The sequence below is a fragment of the Meriones unguiculatus genome, chromosome 19 (assembly GCF_030254825.1).
Source record: "Meriones unguiculatus strain TT.TT164.6M chromosome 19, Bangor_MerUng_6.1, whole genome shotgun sequence".
Lineage (NCBI taxonomy): Eukaryota > Metazoa > Chordata > Mammalia > Rodentia > Muridae > Meriones > Meriones unguiculatus.
The window spans coordinates 60028241-60051388 of NC_083366.1; the positions used below are offsets into that span (position 1 = coordinate 60028241).

Below are 23148 nucleotides of genomic sequence, written 5' to 3' on the forward strand. Positions count from 1 at the left end.
TTTGGCAAGGCAGTGGAGCTACTGAGGCATTTCCATGTTAATGCTCAGCCACACTCTGCTCTGGGTCTAGTGGGGTTAGGCGCTCATGCCCTGGGCACCTTCCCTACGGGAGAGCAAGCTGAATTATTTTGCCTCAAGTTTAATTTCTGCTGAGGCCCAGGTTGTTGACAGCAGTTTTAGCCTGATGGTAGTTCAGCTGATGGGTATAAAATTAAGTTTTTCCAGTTTGACCACTATTGCTTATATGATAAGTTTCTTTTCCCTCCTATTACGGAGCCCACACAGCCTGGCCCAAGGTCCTATTATCACTCAGCAGCCCTCCACACCTCTAAGAACTCTTGACCACCTCAGCCGTACCCACTTGTCAAGCCAGAGGCCTTTCTTATAATCCCAAATACTCACCGGCAGCTCAGTGTTTAGTCCATAAGCTTTATTGTGAGCACTTGTAATGGTTCTCACACACCATTAGCAATTGTGCAAAATCAAAAACCTCTAAGCACCCAGCCTTGCAGGAGGATGCTGCACACAGCCGACAAGTCACTTAAATGTCCTGAGTTGAATCACTGTCATCACTGACACCTGGGGTGGACTTTCTGTCAGTATGTAATGTGACCAAGGCAGTGTCCACCTGCACCTCCTCTTCATCAGGCTGGACGAGGGGGGCATCAACAGTGTCCAGGTCAGTGTAGGCAGAGGTTGAGACAGGTGGCTGGAGTGCTGGTTCTGAGGGATTTGGAATCTGAAGAGTCATTTCGTTCTGACAGGGGTTGGATTCCAGCTCTATTGAACAAAGTAGAAAAAGCCTCCGATTGGTGATTACCATTGAGGACAACTGTCTGAGGCCACCCTACAGGGCTGCCTCTTGTCCCACAGGGAGTCACAGGTGAACAAGTACCTATTCTGTACTGTGACACTGGGAAAGACTAAGAAAAAGCTAAGGGCACATGCTGAAAGTCATGCACCAATCCTTGATAACCTAGATGATCCTTTACACCGTCAGTTCCTATATTCCAGCGCTAGGATGAACTAAGAATTATTCAGCCTTTAGCAACCCCCAATTTTGCGAGGAATCAAGATTTTTAGACATAACCAGTCACTGACTAAGTCATTCCTCTCCCTGTAGAGGGCTGAGAGGAGGAGGGTCAGGTCAGAGGAATTGGTCTCTCAGTACTGTGGCCTGAGAGTTTCCCTTCCCTCCTGTATATGAAAGCAGCTGAAAAACTGGCTGTGCAGTGCTCTACAAACAAAAGGACCTCATCGGGAGTCCATAGTCCTGGAGTAAGGAAGGCCTGCTGCATTAAGGGGCAGAGTTTAGAAAACATCGAGCCACACAGGAACGCTAACATGTTCCCAATCTAGCCCAATCTCTGCACCTTGAGGGCCCGCTCACTGGAGCAGCCTCCATTCATTTGCCTCACTACTTCCTACACATGAAAAATGGGTTCATGGAAGAAGTTGGGTTGAAGAGATTTGATAATGGTCTGGTCATGACTTACCCAAACCAGGGGACAGCACAATGTTGTCCTCTCCACCAGAGTTCAAGAAGACATCTAGAGCCTCCTGGTCAGAGATGTCCATCAGGTCCATCTGCTCCAGCATGTCCACATTCACCTCCATGGATGACATGCTGCCCATGGGCTCTGAGAATAAAAGAAATTGTACCTTTTGCTTTTCATGGTAAATGGTGCATTTCATCACTCTTAGGCTAATCACACTATTTTCTCCCAGCTTTTGCCATCACCAAATGAGAATACAGTTTTACTCTGTCCTAAGTTATCTTTTATTACCTTTGTCCACAAACTCATGTTTGCAGGTGTTCCTATAAAATGTAGGTGTAGGTAGGAGCTGTTTTAATGGGTCAGTAGGAAGTCAGAAAATTCCCTCCTAGGTCAATGCAACCAAAATTGCAAGTGACACTTTCCTCCTGGTAGAATGGGAACAGAAGCTCAGCAGCTGCAGGAGACAGGCAGGGTGCCTCTTAGAACTGGGACCACCAGCCAAGGTGCAAGTTGTTTCTGGATGGATATATTATGAACCTTGGCCTTCACAGACAGAGACTCCTTACAAAGTGAGGGGCAGCACAAACGAAAGCATAACAAGGACCAGGGAAGTCAGTGTCAGAGAGGCTTCGAGGATGAAGCAGATAACTAAGTTCACCATCAAAATGTAGACTTTGCCCAAGTTGAGGATGAGAGCAGAGCACAGTAGAGAATAAATTCAGTATACTCCCCAGAGTGTGGCACGGGCGCACATAGTCACTCCCACAAATGAAGATGGAGGGGCGCCTACAATCCAACAACTGAAAGTTTTGTGATCTTCAGTAGAAGTTGGATTAGCTTTAGGCACACAAGCACCTAAGTTCACTACATTTCTATCTCTAGGTTACACAGGTGGTTCTGACAATGTTGTTCTGAGCCAGTCAGGCTTAGCTTGGGCAGGGTGGACTTGAACAGCTTTCTGGTGTCACAGGGGCAACCAGTGCAGTAATGTCACAGCTACAAGGGTAGGTGAAAGAGTAGCACCCCCTTAGGCACTGGTGTTCTAGTGGGATTCTTGAGGGTATGAGTGGATGCCATGGTTTCAGCCGTCTCTTCTGGTCTGTGGCTTTGACCTCAGCCAGGACCTCAGCCTGAATGTTGGACGTTCAGGAGAGGCCAAGACAATCACCACAAGGAATGAACTAAACCTAGCCTGGTGTCTCTCACCTTCAGTCCCAGCACAGGGGAGGCTGAGACAAGACCGTGAGTTCCATGCCAGCTAGGGCTATTTATCAAATCCCACCTAAGAATCCTCTCTTCCCCAATTATGTGATTCTCCTACCTCAGCCTCCAAATCACTGGAATTGTGTATGTGTCTTCAGAACTTAACTCACAGCTGTATAAGTCACACCCATCCTTCTGGAGGGATGCCAATGTACCTACCTCTTTGATGACTGACATAACTGTCCTAACTTACTATAAACTTTCACCTAATTTATGTCAAATAAACTAATGAAAAATAAAATATGTGTTAAATATCAAAAGTTGTCAAATTCAGCTCAAGTGATATCCCAATAGGAAAGTCTTAGCTTTGGATGCCTTACTAGAGAATGAAGAAAATCAAGCCTATATTTCAGGTAGAAAATAGGTGCCCTTGGTGCCTTTAATCCCAATACTCAGTAGGTAGAAACAGGCAGATGTCTTAAGAATGAGGTCAGCCTGGTTCCAATGAGTTCCAGGCTACTACCCAGGGCTACACAGCAAGGCCTTGTCTCTGAAAAGGACGCCCAAGGAATGTCCAGCTTTCCTGCCAAGCCTCCTGAGTGCTAGAAGCACCTGGCTACAAAGACTGTTCTTTGCCAAAAGTGTTTGATTTGGCACACTTGTCATGGAAACCATAAAACACTAGGACAGACCAGCCAGTGGTCCCATATAGTGTCTAGGGTTTGCTCATCCACTCAGGATAAACAAGGAGAGTGATGTGCTCCATCCAATGCTGAATTCCAAAAATTGGTCAGTTGTAAGTTTTAGAAACATAATTTTAATCAAACTTCAGAGTAAGTATATTGAAGAACTTGAAACAGGAACAAATGTGGTAATGGGGGTGAGTTGGCTGGGTCTAGCTTACACCAAGACTCATCAGGGTGCTTTTGCCTCTGTTGACACTGGACTGTTTGAAACAGGGAGTTCAACAGTAATCGGACCACTACTTACTGAACTTTAACTCTAGGAAAACCACAGTGGAGTGTCCTAACCTGTACAAGCTTTTAAGCTTGTACAAAAACACACAAACATAAGGCTGCCCAAGCCAGTCACCTTGAGTAATACTGTGTATCAGAACTGTGAAAGTCAACACCTGAACTCTGAAAACCAAGACAGTTAAGAGTACAATGAACAACTAACTGTCAAAGGTTACCTTCAACAGCTTGATGGTAAGGCTCTAACATCATCGTGAATTGAAATCAAGCTGACGCCAACTAGAATCTTCACCGCTCCTGACTCAGTATTCACGGTGCTGGAAGGTACTTGTATGTGTGGTGGTTTGAATGAGAGCGGTATCCCCTAGGCTTACATATTTGAAAAGTTGTTCCCAGTTGGTGAAAGCATTTGGAAGGGTTAGAAGGTGTGGTGGGGTTGGAGGTGGCGTGTCACTGGGGTGGACTTTGAGGTTTCACAAATCTAATTCCACTCCCAGTTGTGTGTGTGCCTATCTGTGTCTTTCTGCCTCATGCTTGGGGCTCCAGATGCTCCAGTACCATGCTTACCGCACACTGCCATGCTCTCTGCCAATGATGGCATGGACTCTAACCCTATTAAACTGTAAGCCCCAAATAAATTTCTGTGTGTTCGCTTGGTCCGGGCCTCTTATTACAGTAACAAAAAAGTCTCTAAATCAGCTACAGGAGGAGGAGCAGTAATTGGTATTAGCTATAACCCAGTGACCTGTCTGCAAGATGTACCAGTACAATAGTGACAACAAATGTTACAGGAGTAACTACCACTGTTTAAAAAATAGACTCAAGGCAAATTTCTTATCACTGCTAAAGTAGCCCCAAGTCTGGGACTAGACAGGTCACAGGCCTAGGGGAAACTATTACTATTATGCTAACAGAGCAGAGCAATAAAATTACTCCTAATACAGATATACCCACAGATCAGTGCCTCACTTAGTCCTCTCAGAGAACGTACTTCTTGCAGTAGATGGGTGCTAACACAATGATTCACAACCTACAAACCTACAATGTACAGAGAGATAGACAGACTGACTGACTTTGGGGTGCTAACACAATGATTCACAACCTACAAACCTACAATGTACAGAGAGATAGACAGACTGACTGACTTTGGCGCATTCAGTCCCAATTGGGTATCTTCATCAAATCCTCCTCAAGATTTAGAGATCTCAAGACTCAGCTATACCTCTCCTGGATATATACCCAAAAGACGCTCCAGCATACAACAAGGACACTTGCTCAACCACGTTCATAGCAGCTTTATTCACAATGGCCAGAATCTGGAAACAACTTACATGTCCCTCAACTGAAGAATGAATAAACTATAGCACATGTACACAATGGAATACTATTCAGCTACTAAAAACAAAGAAATAATGGAATTAATGGAATTTGCAGGCAAATGGATGGAACTAGAAAAGATCATCCCGAGTTAGGTAACCCAAACCCAGAAAGACACATATAGTATGTACTCGCTTATAAGTGGATATTAGCCGCATAGTATAGGATAAGCATACTATGAGGCACAGACCCAAAGAAGATAAGTAACATACAGGATCCAAGGTAGGATGCATACATATCACTTGGAAAGGGAGACAGGACAGACAGAAGTAGTGGCTGAAGAGAGGGAACAAGGTAGGAGATGGGGGCCCAGAGAGTTCAGATCTGGGGAGAGCAAGGGCGAGAGGACAGGACTGTGAAGAAAAGAGAAACAGTGGGGTTATCTCTCTGACAGGGTAGGCTCCTGGGAGGATATGAGGGGGACTCAAGCAGAGACTCCTACTAGCAGAGAGCGAAGAGGACACCAACTACCTAGTCTCCTAGCAGAGGGAAGGGAATGTCAACACACCCACATAAACTTTGACCCAAAATTTACCCTGCCTACAAGATGTGCAGGGATAAAGACAGCAGAGAAGAGCAGAGATTGAGAGAATGCCCAACCCATGCCTCACCCAACCAGAGACCCACCCTAAGGGAGAGTGCCAACCCCTGACACTATGAATGAAGCTCTGCTAAACTTGTAGACAGAAACTTGACAGAGCTGTCCTCTGAGAGGCGCTACCCAGCAGCGCCTCAAAACAGATGCTGAGACTCACAGCCAAACATTGAGTGATATGTAGGGAATCTTCTGGAAAAGTGGGAGGAAAGAGGGACTTGGAGATGATAGGAGCTCCACCAGAAAAAAAAACATAACCAGGGCCCAGAGGGGCTTCCTGAGACTGAAGCATCAACCAAGGACCATGCATGAACTGGACCTAGGCCCCTACAAAGATGCAGCCGATGGGCAGCTTAGGCTTCAAGTGGGTCCTCTAGTAAGGGAAGTGGGAACTGCATCGGACATGGACTCACTTGCCAGCTTTTACATCACTTTCTCCTGGTGGGACTGCTTTGCCAGGCCACAGGGGAAGAGGACATGCTCAGTCCTGATCAAACAGGATGAGCAGGGCTGGATGGAAAGGGAGCTCCCCTTTTCTTAAGGGGAGAGGGGAAGGGGTGAGACTGGAAGGGAAGGAGGGATGAGGCTACAACAAGGATGTAGAGTGAATTAAAAATTTTTCTTCAATTAAAAAGATCTATGTGGATGAAGAGGCCGACAATTGTTAAGAGCCAGAGGTTGTGGTTGATCCAAGGGAACAGCACTCTTCAGTTCTGGAACTAATACACAGAGAACTCCTAGAGAGAGACTGTGTCAAAATGCACAAGATTTGAACAACTTCAACCCAGACAAAACCCCTGCATAGAGAGAGGAAGCAGGCACAAAGGTCCACTTCTAACCAAGAGGCTATTTGTAATTGATACCTGCTTGGAAAGGGGTTTTCTGCAGTGTCATTTGGTATATCAACGTACACTCCAGGACATGCCTCATGTCCAGGAGTATTTGGCCAACACAAAATTACTCCAGGGTGTGTGTGTGTGTGTGTGTGTGTGTGTGTGTGTGTGTACACTTGTTTTGGAATTGCTTTGTCATATTGGTTTTGTTTGATATTTCTTTTTAATCAGTGAGAGAAAGAGAAGGAAGAAAGGAGGAGAGAGAATCATGAAGTTGGGTGTTGGTGTGGTTTGAGTGCTACTGGTCCTCACAGGATCAAGGGTTTGTAGGTTTAGTCCCCAGCTGGTGAGCTCCTTGGAAAGGAGGAGGAAGTATGGCATTGCTGAAGGAGGTGTAGTCTTGTTGAAGAGGTATGTCACTGGGGGTGGGCTTGGAGATCTCAAAAGCCCAGTCTTTGTCTCTCTGTCTACAAATCAGGATAAAGTTCTTAACTGCAGCTCAGCACCTACCTGCACCTACACTCCCCACCACCATGATAATGGACTAACCCTCTGAAACTGAAACAAGCCCTCAATTAATGGCTTTCTTTTATAAGAGTTAGCATGGTCACGGTGTCTCTTCATAACAATAAAACAGCAACAGACAGAAGTTGGTCTCAGGGAGTGGGGTACTGCCATGACAGGCGTGACCATGCTATTTGTTAGTAGACTTTGGATCAGGAAAACAGTTGAACCCTTTAAGCAGGGCTTCTGGGCCACCCTAGTAGGAACAAAGAGAATAATGCTGAGGGAGATGTGAACTGCAGGGGCCCAACTCAAAAGGTTTCTGAAGGAGAAAATATTATCAGCTGGCCTAAAGGCTATTCTTGTGATACTTTAACAAAGAATGTGCCTGCCTTTGCCCTTGCCCTAAAAATTCTTTCCAGAGGCTAAATTAAACAGTTTTTGATTAATAGCATTGGCAGAGGAGACTTCGAGAGAGCCTCGTATTGACTGTGTAGTTATTAGTGATTGGCATTAAGCATATCTTCAATGAAAAGAGCAAATAGGGCAAAATGAAATACAGAATTTGAGGAGCATCTTAGTTGGGTTTGCTTTGGTTTTTTAACATTAATTATGTACACATTATTCTGCCTGCATGTACACCCGCACCACCAGAAGTGAGCACCAGACCTTACTATAGATGGTTGTGAGCCACCATGTGGTTGCTGGGAATTGAACTCAGGACCTTTGGAAGAGCAGCCAGTGCTCTTAACCTCTGAGCCATCTCTCCAGCCCTTAGTTGAGTTTCTATTGCTGTCAAGAGACACTATGACATGGCAACTCTTACTTAAAAAAATTAATTAGGGTTAGCTTACAGTTTCAGAGGTGCAGTCCATTATCATTACAGTGAGAAGCAGGGCAGCATGAAGGCAGAGAAGGAGCTCAGAGTTCTACATATTGATCTGCAGGTATCAAGAGACTGTGAACCACACTGGGTGCAGCTTGAGCATATGAGACCTCAAAGCCCATCCCCACAGTGACACACTTCTTCCAACAAGGCCACAACTACTCCAACAGTTCACACCTAATATTACCACTTCCTATGGACCAATCATTCAAACATATGAGTCTATGGGGGTCAATTTTATTCAAACTACCTCAAGGAGCAAAGAAGCACCAAATGTAATGCTGAGCAAAGTCCAGTGCTCAAGAAGATAAAAAGTTTCAGCAAATGCCTGATGCTAAATGGAAAAAGGTAGTAGTGACCTCAAGACTTGCACCAAGCTAAGCTTCCAACTTGTGAAAAAGGAATTTAAGAAAAGCTTAAGCAGCAAAGGAAACCATTAACAATGGAAAACATATGCAAGTGCAAGTCAAAGAGGGACCCAGGATGTAGCCTCAGCAATCAGAAGAACTTGTCAGCTTCAGCGATGTGGTTCTGGCTTTAGAATCAATAAGGAAAGGGGTTGTAGAATCTTCCTCCATAATAAAGAAAAGCTGCTGAAGCCAGGTGTGTGCAGAGGAGTCCCTGCATGGAAGCACAGCAAGGCCATGGCAGGAAGCTGTGAAGGTGAAGCCTGGATTGCCTTGGGGACCCTAAGATGTTAGTGATAGCAGAGTTGTGGGATACTTGCCAAGGAGAGCTGCTAACAGGGTATGGAACCAGGCCAAGAGAGAGAAGTATGCTGTAGTCAACACAGCTAGAGGCCGGAGTTCTGAAGAGCACTTTGACAGCAGATATGGAGATGCAGAATTCAGAGTTTGCCCTACTGGTTTTCTGTCTTGTTTTTGTTTAGAACTTTCTCATGCTTCCTTTCCTCCCAGGACGGAACTGCAATGTACAGTCTGTGCCACTATATGTTAGAAGTGTGTGATCTGCATTTTGATTTCAATTTTACAGGAGGTTACAGTTTAGAGATTTCCATGAATCTCAGACTTTGGACTTAAAAGTCCAAAGAGACTTTTAAACATTATTGAGACTGAGAGACTATAGGGAATTTTGAAGTTGGACTACGTAAGTACGTTATGATACGGTCACACACCCACATGGCTAGGGAGTGGAATGTGGTGGCTAGGAAGTGGGTGGATCTGGGAGGAGGAAGAGGATTATCAAAGTACACTGTAATAAAAAAATTTTAATTAAAAAATGCCCAATTTAAGAAATTGAAACCTAAATACATCACTTCATATTATTGGGAGTGGAGGGGCTGCAGCACTAAGATAAAGGTCACACAGAATCCACACAGCTGGGAAGCTTGCCAGCTGCCATAAACATTCTGAGAAGTAATGACAAACTCTAGTAAATCTAAAGTAAGCACACCACATGAAATAAGTACTGCTCCAAAAGAAGCAGTTCTCAAAGTGAGGTTCCTCAGCTGCTACCTTGAGCTAGAGTGTCCATGGGAATTGGCTCATAATGCAACCTCGTGGTTTCTTCACCTACACCTTCAGGACCAGAATCTGGGACCCAGTTGTTTATGATAAGGCCTGCTCCTTTTAGACAGCATAACTACAGCCATTTTTTATTTCAGGCCTAACAGCCACATCATCTCAGCTTGTTGCTAATATAGGGAAAAGCTCTCTGTGTAAAGCTGACTAAAAACTATGTTTATGTTCAGCATACTCAGAAACTCCCCAACCATCAACACAGCTAGCCCCAACTGCCACACACACTTCAAGGTTAGCTAGAACTGCTTTGTTTAACTAGCAAAAACAACTTGAATCAGACATGAGTACCCTGTTCCACTCTCCCCACCATACCCCCATGTGGTTTTTGCCTTTACAAGCTAACTTTGAAAGACAATCAATGTCACAGTTTGGCTCACGAGTTCCTTTCTGTGTCCCTGTCTTGGGGTGTTGTATTCATTAAACCATCTACATCTAACTAAGATTGGTGTCTGAGCAGTTTATGCAGCTTTTTCTGGACCCCAACATTTACTCTCAAAAATGTACACAGAGATAGATGAGGATGTCTATAGAGGCTAATCTCAATGGTCAGTTAAACTGGATTCATGAACACATCTCTGGCCTTCTCTCTAAGGGTGTGTGTAGAGAAGTTTAACTGAGGTGGCAAGACCACCATACAGTGGGTAGCCCCATCTCCTGCACTGAGGAATTACAGTGAATGAAAAGCAGAGAAAGGAAAGCAAGACAAAAACCAGCTTCTTGATCTGCCTAAACGTAAGCAAGCCCAGGCCTACTCCCATTCCCACCCCCCCATATCACTAAGCTCCTGTTACAACGCCTCCTCTTCCCTCCAGGGGATGTCCTCAAGAGGATGTCCTTCTGAATTATAAGCTGGTGTCCATCCTTCCTTCCTCTGTTTCTGCCCCTGTGAAGAGGAGACTAACTAATGCAATCTCCATGTCAGCACTCTTTTTAATAATAACTTGGGAACAAGTATTCCTATTCATACTAAATGAATTGGTTATATGTGTTCAACATAGATAAATTTAAGTACATAAGTTGAGTTTGAACTGAGTAAATTGTACTGATGATGCAAAGGGACCCTCTAAGCAAACTATAAGGCTAACACCTTACTTCCACATAAAGCATGTTTTATTGCTTTTTTAAAGCTGTATGTATGTATGTATGTATGTATGTATACAGTGTTCTGCCTGCATGCACACCTGCAGGCCAAAAGAGGGCACCAGATCTCATTATAGATGGTTGTGAGCCACCATGTGGTTGCTGGGACTTGAACTCAGGACATTTGGAAGAGCAGCTAGTGCTCTTAACTTCTGATCCATCTCTCCAGCTTCCTATTGTTTTATTATGGTGCTGGAGTTTGAACCTAGGGCCTTGTACATGGTACGCAAATAGCACTGAGCTTGGTCCTCTGCCTCTACAAAGGTTTAGAAGCCAAAAAACACATGTTCATGTATTGCACACATGCACTATAAAGGCGGTCACATCTGAACATAAAGAAGGGACATGATCAGTGTCTTAGGGTTTGCTTGCTGTGAGAGACACCATGTGCACAGCAACTCTTATAATGGAAAGCATTTAATTAGGACTGGCTTACAGTTCACAGCTTTAGTCTATTACTGTCATGGTGGGAAGCATGGCATGTGCAGAAAGACATGGTGCTGGAGCGGTAGATTTTCATATCTGGATCTGAAGGCAGCGGGAACAGACTATGTGCCACACTGGGCCTGGCTTGAGCATCTGAAACCTCAAAGACCCCTAGTGACACACTTCCTCCAACAAGACCACACCTATTCCAACAAGGCCAAGCCTCTTAATAGTGCCACTTTCTGGTGACCAAGCATTCAAACACATGTGTCTATGAGAGGCATGTCCTATTCAAAGCACCGCCAGAGTTCCACAAGGGACTCCCACAGCTGGTAGCTTTGTGTTAGAACCAACTGTACCTGGGGCACTGAGCTCAAGCGTGGTCAAATTTTCACCTGTTCCTTCTACCATTCCTAAAGCTGGCTATCAACATTCACCTGGCAAAAACCTTCACCTCATTCTCAGTCCACTTGAACATCAGAGAGGTGAGTCTAAGGGGTAGGAAGCTCTAGCTCCTGGGCCTTAATCGGTCAATCAGCAGAGATCCTCAACAACTTGAAACCTAACCTGGAGCAAGGATCCAGGCATCAGGCAGAGCAGGGCATCTCCCAGGAGATCTGTCCAAACCTAGAGGTCAGGACAACTGGACGATAAGGAACAAAGAAGTGATAGGTAAGTGAGGAGGCACAGGACTGGGAAAGCTGGAAAAGCAGAAAAGGAGAGCATGGAGATGTGACAGGAGGTGACGGGGAAGCCTCAACTTGCCTATATGTTGCTGTGGAAGATTACATAGCTCCTGCCAGAGGGAAAACACAGCTGCCCTATCCACCCCAGCTGTACCTCCAGAGGAGATAGTTCCTCAGGAGACACAAGAGCGAGCCCCCCAGTGTCTTCACTTTATCCCAAGGTGTTCATTTATGAATACAGATGCTGTTCCTGAAAAAACTAATTCAACTACAGAAGTTATTAGAATAGAGGTGGCCCTCCACAACTGTGGGTGGAGAACAAACATAGGTCTGTGATAGCTGTATGTGTAATAAACATGTACCATTATTCTCTAAACAGTACAAGCTAACTATGAACATGGCATGACACTGTAGGAAGTCTAGGGGACATGAAGTCACTGGACAGTGCTTGGGGGATGCCACAGGTTATATACAGTATGCCATTTTTTTATAAGGAATTTGTATATCTATGGATTTTGGTCTCCATGGAAGAGGTCTTGGAACCAAATACCAAAGGCTAACTTCTGTGTGGTATGGTCTGATAAAGACAATCAGCCTTTAAAATACATTTTCTATTTTTTTCAACCTTGTGGTTAACCCGAGAAGCCTCAGGCATGCAAACCATTCATTCGACCAATGACTCCAGCTCTAGCACCTCAAAGAATTTTTAATCGGGAGAAAGCTCTCTAGTAATATTTTAAAAGTCAGCCACAAAGAGGTTGAGTTTGATTCCAGAGACATAAATTCAATAGACAGGAAAGGACACTATAATCATAGGTAATTTTTTAACTTAAAATTTTTTTTTTCCTCCTGGCTCAGATGAATACTTGCCTAGCATGTTTGAGGCCCTGGTTAGATCCTGAACGCCATAAAATAACAAAATCCTTTTCAAAATTCTATATGAGCATAATTTTGTTTTTAGTTGTATGAAGTTATTTTTAATTTTCCAACCCGAATCTAGAACTAAAGGGAGAAAAAGGCATCTAGGCACGACCACAGCAGTCACTTTGGTTTCGAGATCTAACCACCATGTCCTAGGCAGCCTGGCCTGGACTGCCCCAGCTCACCTCGTCTCTCTGCGATCTGCAGGTAACCCGTGGACAGGTACTGTTCCATGTCCTGCTGGAAGGCTTCCTCAAAGAACTTCTGCCGTTCCTTCAACTTCAGCTGCTGGGTGTGCTCCATTTCCAGGACCTTCTGTGTGTGCTCTGCATCTAGTTCAGCTGAGAAAGCAGAGTAGGGGTGAGAGCTGCAGAAGGGACTTGACAGGAGGTGACACGGACTGCCTGCTCTGCCGTGGCAGGGACTAGCTGCTCACCAGTCACTGCCGTCTTCTCAGGTGACTCACCTTAAGAAGCTCTTTTTGCATCCAGATTGGTTCTACCTAATCATTTGTTTTGTGTGTTTTTTTTTTTTTAAATAATTATTTACGTGTCTGTGCAGAGCCACACAGAGAAGAGGGTGCTGAATCCCCTGGCATTAACCATACAGGCAGCTGTGAGCCACCCAAGGTGGGGGCTAGGAACTGAGACCCCAAGCGCTCTTAAACACAGAGCCATTTCCACAGTCTGTGTTCAATTTTGAGGCGGATTTGTAAATACAATAACGCAGGTAAAAACCTGAGTTCCTGGAGGGCTGTACCCACATTTCACTCTTTGCTCTAAGAACACAAACATGGATTGTCATTCAGCCTGAAAGAGAAAGGAAATTTGGACACATGCTCCACCACAATGAACTGTGGTTCATTCAGTAAATGAGCAAGGCCCAATAAGACAAACTCCTGTGTGACAACACTAAAATAAAGCACCTGGAGAAGACATCCAGACAGGGTAGAATGAAAGATGGTGAGAATTGTAAGAGAAGGAGTGTTTTCTGAGCACAGAGTTTCAATTTTTAAAAAATAAGGTTAGCAGTGTGGACGAGGCAGCTCAGTGGTAAAGTGCTTATACGTAAGTGTGAGGACCTGAGGCTGGATTCCCAGCACCTGTGTAAGCAGCTGGGCATGCTGGGACATTTGTGTACTGCAGCACTGCCAAGAGTGGAGAAAGGCAGGTTCCGGGAGTTGATGCCAGTCAGCCTAACTAAAGCACTGAGCTTCCAGAAGTGAGCCTCCTCTCAGAAGGAAAAACAAAACAAAACTTAGGGGTGGATGCTGGTCCCATTTGACAATTGTAAGACTTTTACTCACATGCACAGAGACAACATGGTGTAAGTAAGTGATTTTAAAGAGAACAAACAGCACACGATACAATGGATCTAAAAACTGCCTTTGTCCCCTACTGCTCCATTACCTTCACCGTAACTCCTGAGCACGGCATCCTCTATTAATGACAGAACTTAAAACTCAGTAATGGACTTTATTTTTGATCTCACACCAAGAATATAGTGTCTAGTACTTAGAATATTCATATTCTAATCTACCTACATGCCAGGAGCATGTAGACTATGTAACTAACGTTAGCAACCAGAGACAGGAAAGCAAACATCCTCTGAGTAGATGACTCTGGGATACACTATGAAGACTTCCAAGACCTTGGCCACCCTGGCAACCCCTTCAAAAAGGCTTCCCTTCCCTTATTGGCCATCCACTGCTTCCCACACTCCCTGGCTTCTCTCCAGCCTATCACACATCCTACCTGTACTGAAATCCTTGCGTTTTCCCCAGAACCCCAGGTAAAAATCTACTGCCAGTTATAAGTAGTTTAATCGTTCCAAGCTGCCGCTTTATCATCTATCTCGGCGAGGTAAACATACTAATTTCTTAAGGTTGTCGTCAGGGTTCAAGAATGGCAGATATGAACCATCAGCAATACGACACTGGCCAAGAACAGCTAATATTAACAGGCAACATGATGTCAGTAACAGACTCTCAAAACAGAAGTTGTCACACATGGTGGGCAGGACTATAATCCTAGCATTGGGAAGATAGAGGCACAGGGATAGGAATTCCCAAGCTACATCAGGTATTCATTCATTCCCTCCCTTTTCCACAGACACTGACGGACAAACATTACCAAGAACCAGAACCAAGTACAGCACTAACATCATTCTCTCAGCCCTCCTCAGGCTTCGGAACTCATCACGTTTCAGTGTCTTCAATACATCTGAGAAAAGTCGTGCATTCGAAGGTTGCATGAACAGGACACCTATTCACCTGTCTTGCTTCAACAGTCAACATGTCTGCTAAACACTTGACAACTGCCAAGTGCATTAGTGTAATTCAGCTCTAAAACATAATAGCATGCTTCAAACACTTCATAGCTCAAACTGGTTTAAAGGTTTTCCAAAATAAGTTGTCTGAAATCAAAGATCAATTTAGAAATTATCAAAAGGAATACCTCACTCAAGATGATTGGATAAACATACTAAAATCTGTACACCTAAAGAAGCTAAGTAAGAAGGAGGACCCTGGGTAAGATGATCAATCCTCACTCAGAAAGGCAAATGGATGGACATCGGAAAAGGGAGAAAACAGGGTCCTACCATAACAGGCCTCTGAAAGACTCTACCCAGCAAGGTATCAAAGCAGATGCTAAGACTCATAGCCAAACTTTGGGCAGAATTCAGGGAATCTTATGAAAGAAGGGAGAGATGAAAGACCTGGAGGGGACAGGAGCTCTACAAGGAGAGCAACAGAACCAAAATATCTGGGCCCAGGGGTCTTTTCTGAAACTGATACTCCAAACAAGGACCATGCCTGGAGATAACCTAGAATCCCTGCTCAGATGTAGCCCATGGCAGCTCAGTCTCCAAGTGGGTTCCCTAGTGTTGGGAACAGGGACTATCTCTGACATGAACTCAGGGCTGGCTCTTTGATCACTTCCCCCTGATGGGGAGCAGCCTTACCAGACTACAGAGGAAGACAATGCAGCCGATCCTAATGAGACCTGATAGGCTAGGGTCAGAGGGAAGGGAGGAGGACCTCCTCTATCAGTGGACTTGGGGAGGGCATGGGAGGAGATGAGGGAGGAAGGGTGGGATTGGGAAGGAATAAGGGGGGGCTACAGCTGGTATACAAAGTGAATAAAGTGTAATTTATAAAAAAAATAAATTAATTTAAAAAATTACCAAAAGGGATTTACTTAAAGAATATTGTATTTTAACTGAGTCAAGATCATCTGTATAAAGGTGTGAAGGTGTTTCATTTTCTTAGGACTACTACTAGGGTCTGAATTACTGCTCTTAGGGATTTTCATCTTAATTCTTTACGTTGAGAGGAAATCCAATCCTGTCTCAATCACTCCAGGGTGGGTCTGAGGAGAGTTTGGGCTATGGAACTTAAAATGACTTAAAAAAAAAAATCCATAATTGCTAAGCTGCCAGGGAGACAAGTATTGCCCTCTGCTGCACAGGTGCATGTGTTCTTTTCACAGATGGACCTGACACCCTCCGTTGTGTTACGTCGAAAAGCAACACAGATGAGAAACCTGAAAGAAAAATGAGTCAAAGAGTACCTCAAGCTAACAAACCAAAACAATCCGGGTAAAAATCCCGGTTACAGAACCTCCCCGAAGGAAAAATGACCCTGGCTATCTGTTGTTCTGGGGAAGCCAAGTCAACACCGAGACTTAAGCTTGTAGCTATGTCCAGATGTTGTCACCTACAAAATTCAAGCCTGAAAACCATGCAATCAGATCACCCCTTCTCCCCAAACCCTCCCCAAACTTACAGAGTTCTGAGTGTCAGGCTGCATTCATAGCTACCGGGGGCACATGCGGCTTACCTAGGACTGGTGGGCCACACCAAACAGGATTAAAAAAAAAAAAAAAATCTTCAAAAAGAAAAAAACACAGAAAAAGATTGAGTAGTTTTTTCACCACAAGTCTGAAGTGGTCCTCCAGCTCCATTACCAAGGCATGCTTACAACTGGGCTTTGGCCACCTTAGCAGCAAGCCATTTCAGATGGGCAGTTACCCTGAACACACTAGGATTACATCAGCACTTCAGATGTCATCAGCAAGTCACAGGTGGGACAGATGTGTATAAAATTTACAAAAACTAACCCACCATGCTCCTTTCAGGAGCAGCCCCACTCCATTCTGCTGTCCAGCACCTTTAATAGCCCTTGGGACAAAAGACAGTGAGCATCGGACCCGTCCGATACCTTTTTCTCAGAGGCGGGACCTGGGGCATCAACCCGCATGCAATCAGACATGCTCTTCTCTGGGTCCAAAGCGGCTGACCCTGAGTGCAGTGCTTAGCCTCGCATCCTGAGCGTATCATTTTAGCTTTTTATGGTATCCAACCATGCTTGGGGAGAATGTCTTGCTTCAATGGCTGTAAAGGTATCGGACGGGTCCGATGCTCTTTGGGTGGATGACACCTAAATGAACATCTGTACAAAGTCCCAATTTATTTCTAATATCAGAGATCAGACCTCTACTCTTGCCTGATGCGTCTAAAACAAAAAGGGGGAACTGTAGAGAGCTGCGGAATGCTATGCCTTAAAGATGGAGCTGGTTTCCGCCTTCCACCTTCCCGATGGTGAGTGCTCTCTGTCACGAACAACTCCACATTTGGCTAAGGCCGAGGATCTGGCTTGCTTCCATGTATGTGGACCTATCTGCATTGCCCCCGTGGCACGCCTGGGTTGGCTACCCAGAGGCTATTTAAGCTGTGGGCTGGCTTTCCCCGGGGTCCGAGGATTGTTCAATGTTCCTGAATAAACTGCATTGAAAAAAAAAAAAAAAAAAAGACAGTGAGGTGCTGATAACAGATGGGGCAAAAATGGGAACACTTTAATCTAGACTGTAAAAAAGAAAAGTAATAAACACTGAATTAAATATGAGTTGAGAAGAAATTTTAGTAATTTTTCATTCAAAATAAAGAAGACTGAGGTTTAATTTTTTTTTTTTTTCTTAGACAAGGTTTTTCTGTGTAGCTCTGGCTATCCTGAAACTTAACTCTGTAGACCAGGCTGGCTTCAAACTCACAGAGCTTGGCCTACCTCTTCCTCTTGAGTGGTAGAATGAAAGGTGTGTGCTGCCGCTGCTGCCATCACGACCACTACCTAGCTTAAGAATTATTTTTAAAAATCTGAAATAACTACAATCTAATGTTCTCAATACTGTGTCAGGAAATGTGAGTTTCAGAAAATTACAGTCTATGTAACAGAATCATGGAGAACTGTGAAACCTCTCTGAATTTTTATACACAAGTCTTTCCAAAACTCTTTTTTTTTTTTTTGGATGAAAAAACTCAACCAAATAGCTGTCAAGATAAAAAGGTGAGCGCAGCTAATGATTTCAGGCTCTGCACTTAATAGTTTCTAGATGCATCCACAGTGTTTGTGTGGAGTAGACATTTGTTGACCAGTAGAGAGCATGAATAATAAGAAAGGGTGCAGCTCCATGGACGAGTATCTGCCCATCGCCATGAGCCCCTAGGCCTGACCTCTAAGGAGTGGGGAAGCCCATGTAACAAGGCCAAGTCCTTGAGAAACTGCTTTCTCTCTGCGGACTGTACTAGCTTTACCCCTTTCCACTCATAACATTCAGCTTCTAACGCTTTCACTTTGAAATAATTTCAGATTAATAGCATGCTGGCAAAAAAAAAAAAAAAAAAAAATACATATCTTGAGTGATGGAAACTTTGGCATGGTCGTGAACTGGATTAAAGGTCTAATGTCACAGGCAGACTACACAGACCCTGGGCCTCTCCTAAGGCTCAAGTTTCATATAACTATGGCATGATATCAAAGCCAAGAATCTGACAGCACAACACACAGAGCTTGCTCACATACCCACTGTGCAGTGTACTCCATTTGCGCATGGGCAGCTCTGTGCAGGTTCACCGCCTCACAGCCTGTGTGGCCTCTGTCCAGATACTCCACTGCACAACCAGACTCTCCATGCTGCTCTTTATAATCAATATCACCCTTCCTCAAGTGCTGATCTGTCCTCCAAGTCTGTATGTCCAGTGTCTCATAAATGCCACATCAACAGAATCCTACATGGCTTTTCTCACTCAGCCTGCTATCTTGGGCTTGTCTACACTGCTCCATATGCTAAAAAACATGTTCCTCATGTTTCTGTGGGAATTCATAGTAATTGGTGTGCCCAAGGATGGATGGGTGAATTCCAGCTTGGGCTATTATGAATAAAGCTGCTATAAACATTTGTACAGGTTTCTGTGTGAAAATAAGTGATTTCTAAAACAAATGTCCAACAGTACATCTTCTGGGTTGTATGGTAACAAACGGCCAAAATGTACTGCAGAGAGGCCATCCCACTGTACAGCCATGGTCGGATGAGTGATACCATACTGGTGCTCAGAGTCCTCTCCTTTTCCATTCCCATGGTACCAAGTTCCAGCTTCCTCGTGTCTTCAGCAGCTGCTGTTTCTTTATTTTATAAATGTCCCTGGCTGTAACTCTGTCCTACTTCACTGTTTCTCACCTCTGAGCCTGTTGAACATATTTAACTATACTAAAACTTTGTCTAGACACTGAAAACTTTTTTAGATAAAAAGACATACAAGATTTTATTCTAGTTGAAAAGTCTCTGCTGTAGTGTGGTTATCTAATGATACTGCATTCCCTTCCTACCACAACTCCTCCAATATGATGCTCGACTGTTCCTAAAGTCTCTCCTGCTTTCCTGCCCTAACACAAGATGTGAACTGAGAGATGCCAGAAAAGATTTTCCTGGAATAGAAGTATATTTCATACATTTTAAAAACAGCAACTTCCAAACCTTACATTTCAGTAGCATTTAAAAGTTTTATATGGTAACTGGGAAAGAACAATCTAAAATACTGGAATTAATGCTTTTATTTTATTCATTTATCTTTTATGATACTGGCAAGGACCCCAGGCACTAACACATACCAGGCAAGCTCTATCAGTAAGCTATTCCCCAGCGCAAGTTAACACTCTCTCAAAAAGGTTAAATGACTTCTTACGGAGTGTTACCCTACTTGGAAAGCACACGCAGCCTTGTACACACCTCTCTAGTACTAAATGGTACTTATTCTAAGTTTTATGCATATAGCTGTAAAAGGAAGGTCTTTACCTACCATGCAGTAGTCGAAAACGAGGCAAGATCTACAAGTCAGAATAAATAAAGTTTCTATACACCATGAAGAAGTCAAAGCAGCTCCAAAGTTGTTCACCAAATGCAGTGACTATGAGTGACTCCCGGAAGTGCAGTTTTCTAAAAACTCAGGCCACAGGAAATACTATTCTATTATCTGCCCTTCCGGAACACTTAGTACGTTTCTACAAATTAATTACTCTGAAGGAAATGGCTATTATCTTGGCTTTTACAAAAATACATGCCACAGAAACATAATGTAAAGGCAAGGTCTACTGGACAGTCAGAAAGACCCCTCCTTCCCTGAAGTCTCTGTCCTCAAATCCCAAATAAGTGATCACCACATCCAGCTCTACAGTCTGTCTTACTTATTTTTGATTGGAGAGAAAAACTAATCCCAGATTCTGTGTGGTTTTTTAACAAAGTTCTATGAATACTAGTTCAGCATGAAAGGATTTGGAATCTTTGAAATTAGAGCAAGACACAGTGAAAATTAGATAGATGGTGTTCTTTCACTTTTCTGTCTGTTTCAGCTTAAAGGAGGACAAGGAGTAGCTCAGTGGTATTCACGTCCTCCCCTGAAAAGAGCCACTACAAAAAAAAAAAAAAAAAAAAGAAAAAAAAAAAAGGCTTAGGACTGAAGGAAAGCTGAGAAAGGTACTTAATCTGTGTGAAGGCCTCACGAATTATTAACCTGCTCAGCATGCTACAAGAAGGCTAACAGAAGGTCTTGGTGGTCTGCAATGAGGTCAGTGGCATCAAGATGCTGTAGTTTCTGCAGAAGAACAACAACTGAATGAGTGAATGGGTGAGGTTGTCTCTCGGTGAAAATGTTTTTCTGTGATGATAACAGAAAAAAATATACCAAAATGCTGTATAAAATATCAAAAGAATATCATGCTAATTGATTCTTAGACTTGTTCTAATGAACAGATGGATGGGAACACGGGGACCCACACACATGGGGTGGGGAGAGAAAGAGAGAGACAGAGAAAGAGGGACAGAGAGAAGCTAAAAAGAGAAAGAAAACCACCTTCAGTGGCCACCATGTTCACCCTCACTGAGGATGAGGAGAGAGCACCCTCCACTCCACAGGGTGCGTAACAAGTCACTACATCACAGGTTGCTGGCACAAACCCTCATGAGTAGATCCATGCTTTGTCCCCAACTCGAGACCTAACAGATGTGAAGTAGGTTCTCATGGAGATGTTTTCAAACCATTTCCACTTAGAATTTCATATGCCACAAAATTAAGACTAGCAGGCAAAACTGTAATAAACCAAGTTTTCTGAAGAAAAAGTACACATACGTACACCTGTGAGAGCTGAGAGAGCTACATATGCCAACATGTGGCAGATGGGAAAAGCATGTTGCTGTCCCAGCATAGGAAGGCAGCACCCAACACTATTATGAAGTGAATGGCTTGATTATAATCACGTGTCACAAAAGTGACGAAACTAAGTGATCAAAGCGGAAGCTTCGTCACATTCTCCAGGGGCCATGTTTTCTCCCACAGTATGCTGACTAGATAGGTTTTTGTTTGTTTGGTTTTGTTCAGCTTGACACAAACTAGAGTCATCTGGAAGTAGGAACCTTAACTGAGAAGACGCCTCCATTAGATTGGGTTATTTTCTATCGCTGACTGACGTAGGAGGGCCCAGCCTTGGAAGGTGTAATTCCTGGGCAGGTGACCCTGGGTTGTATAAGAAGGCAGGCTGTGTGGGCCAGGAGAGCAAAGCAGTAAGCAGCGTGTCCCTATGCTCTCTGCTGTAGTTACGGCTCCAGGTTCCTGCCCTGAGTTCCTGTCCTGACTTGCCTATAGGATGAAATGTCCTTTCCTCCCCAGGCTGCTTTTGGTCATGGTGTTATCACAGCCACAAAAACAAACAAAACCCCCACATACATATAATGGGCTGTACCCTGTGAAAATGTGAGGGAAAAGAAGCCTTTCTTCCCAATCTTGTTTAAGTATTTTGGTTATAACAATACAACAGTAACTAATAATCCATTATGCAAGTTCTGTGTAACATATGACATGCTAATATTTCCTCCCACATACGACTTTCAGTTTTCTAATATATTCTGCAGTACACATACATCTTTGTTTTGTTTTGGTGTGGTTTTCTGAGAAAGGGTCTCAAGGCAGCCCTATTTAGCCTGGAACCTGGTATGTAAACCATGTAAAACTTGTCACAGTCTTATCTCAGCCTCCTGAATGTAGCGTTATAGGGTCACACCACCAGGCTTAGTTTCAGGTATTTTTATTTTAATGGATTTTTTTCATCATTTTTGAAAGTAATTCTAGTATAACCTCCTGTAATGTTATTAAGTAGCTTTAAAACTAAAGATCCAAGTAAGCTCAAGATTCTATGAATATATTAAATATAACCTAATTCCAAGCAGGCAAGGAAAATGTCATCTAATCAACTAACATTTTAAATTTTTTGTGCGCGTGTATGTACATTATGAAGTAAATAGTTCTTTTAAATAGTTCTTTTATGAACTCTTTTATTCACAGCATCGTGGTGGTGGCACACGCCTTTAATCTCAGCATCTGGGAGGCAGAGGCAGCTGGACCTCTGAGTTTGAGGTCAGCCTGGACTACCTTTGAAGAAAGGCATTAGTGCCTGGCAGAGAGAGGCCATAATGTGAACAATACGAGTATGAGTATCAGAGGGTCACACGCATCTGAATGTTGTTTTGAGACAACCTCACCCTATTTCGTTTTGTTTTGTTTCGTTCCTCTGCTTTTACCTGGCTCCTCCTTTACATTATGGACAGCTTAGAAATGCAACCACCATTCAGTAAATATCAAGAAGCTGCTTCTCCAGAGACAAATGCACACAAGCTGCTGCCTTCCCGTGGCTGTCTAAGGAGTGGCATCCCACTGCTGTGACCACACTCAGCATTCTGCTCCTCCTCTGCCGCAGGCTCTCTACCCTGTTCTCACATGGTGCTCTTCACTGTGCTACATGCTTGCCTATCATGCAGCCCAAGCAATGGCTACTTCTTTCAGGGCAGATGCTCTTTCAGTACGGTCTCACCAATGCCTGTCAGAACTGGTGTCGGCAAACATCTAAGGTATATGTTGGTGACAATCACAAAATGGGGGGCTGTATCCTAATTGTCCAGTGTCAGGAGCAGGAGAACACTAGTCACACAGGTGAGTGGTTAGAGGCCTCTGAGTAGTCAGCCTGACCGCAAAGCTGCAGAAGGCAGTCACAGAGGGTCAGCGTTTGGGAGCACTGATGCACAAGTAAACAGAGCAGCACAGCTGGCAGGAAGCACCAGCATGCCATTACGTGGGCTGAGAACAAAGAACTTAATCATCAGGGCTAAAACTAGAAGGAAGAAGTGGCTACTGGCTTTCCAGAAAAAGCAATGAACAATGGTATCACAGTAACCCGTAAAA

At 43.9% G+C, this 23148-nt stretch overlaps 1 protein-coding gene across 3 annotated transcripts in view; it reads right to left on the reverse strand.

The window, feature by feature from the left end:
* Nucleotides 1-415: 415 nt before the first annotated feature.
* Nucleotides 416-23148, reverse strand: part of Dtnbp1 (dystrobrevin binding protein 1) — a 94155-nt gene continuing 71422 nt past the window's right edge. For 2 of the 3 annotated variants that reach the window (XM_060372401.1, XM_060372402.1), the window contains 3 exons: nucleotides 12771-12926; nucleotides 1497-1640; nucleotides 416-780 (listed from right to left, as the gene is read on the reverse strand). In XM_060372401.1, coding sequence (XP_060228384.1) covers nucleotides 542-780; nucleotides 1497-1640; nucleotides 12771-12926 — 539 coding nt within the window. In that variant the 3' untranslated portion in view covers nucleotides 416-541. The remainder of the gene's footprint in view (nucleotides 781-1496; nucleotides 1641-12770; nucleotides 12927-23148) is intronic. The other variant, XM_060372403.1, reaches the window with a different exon arrangement.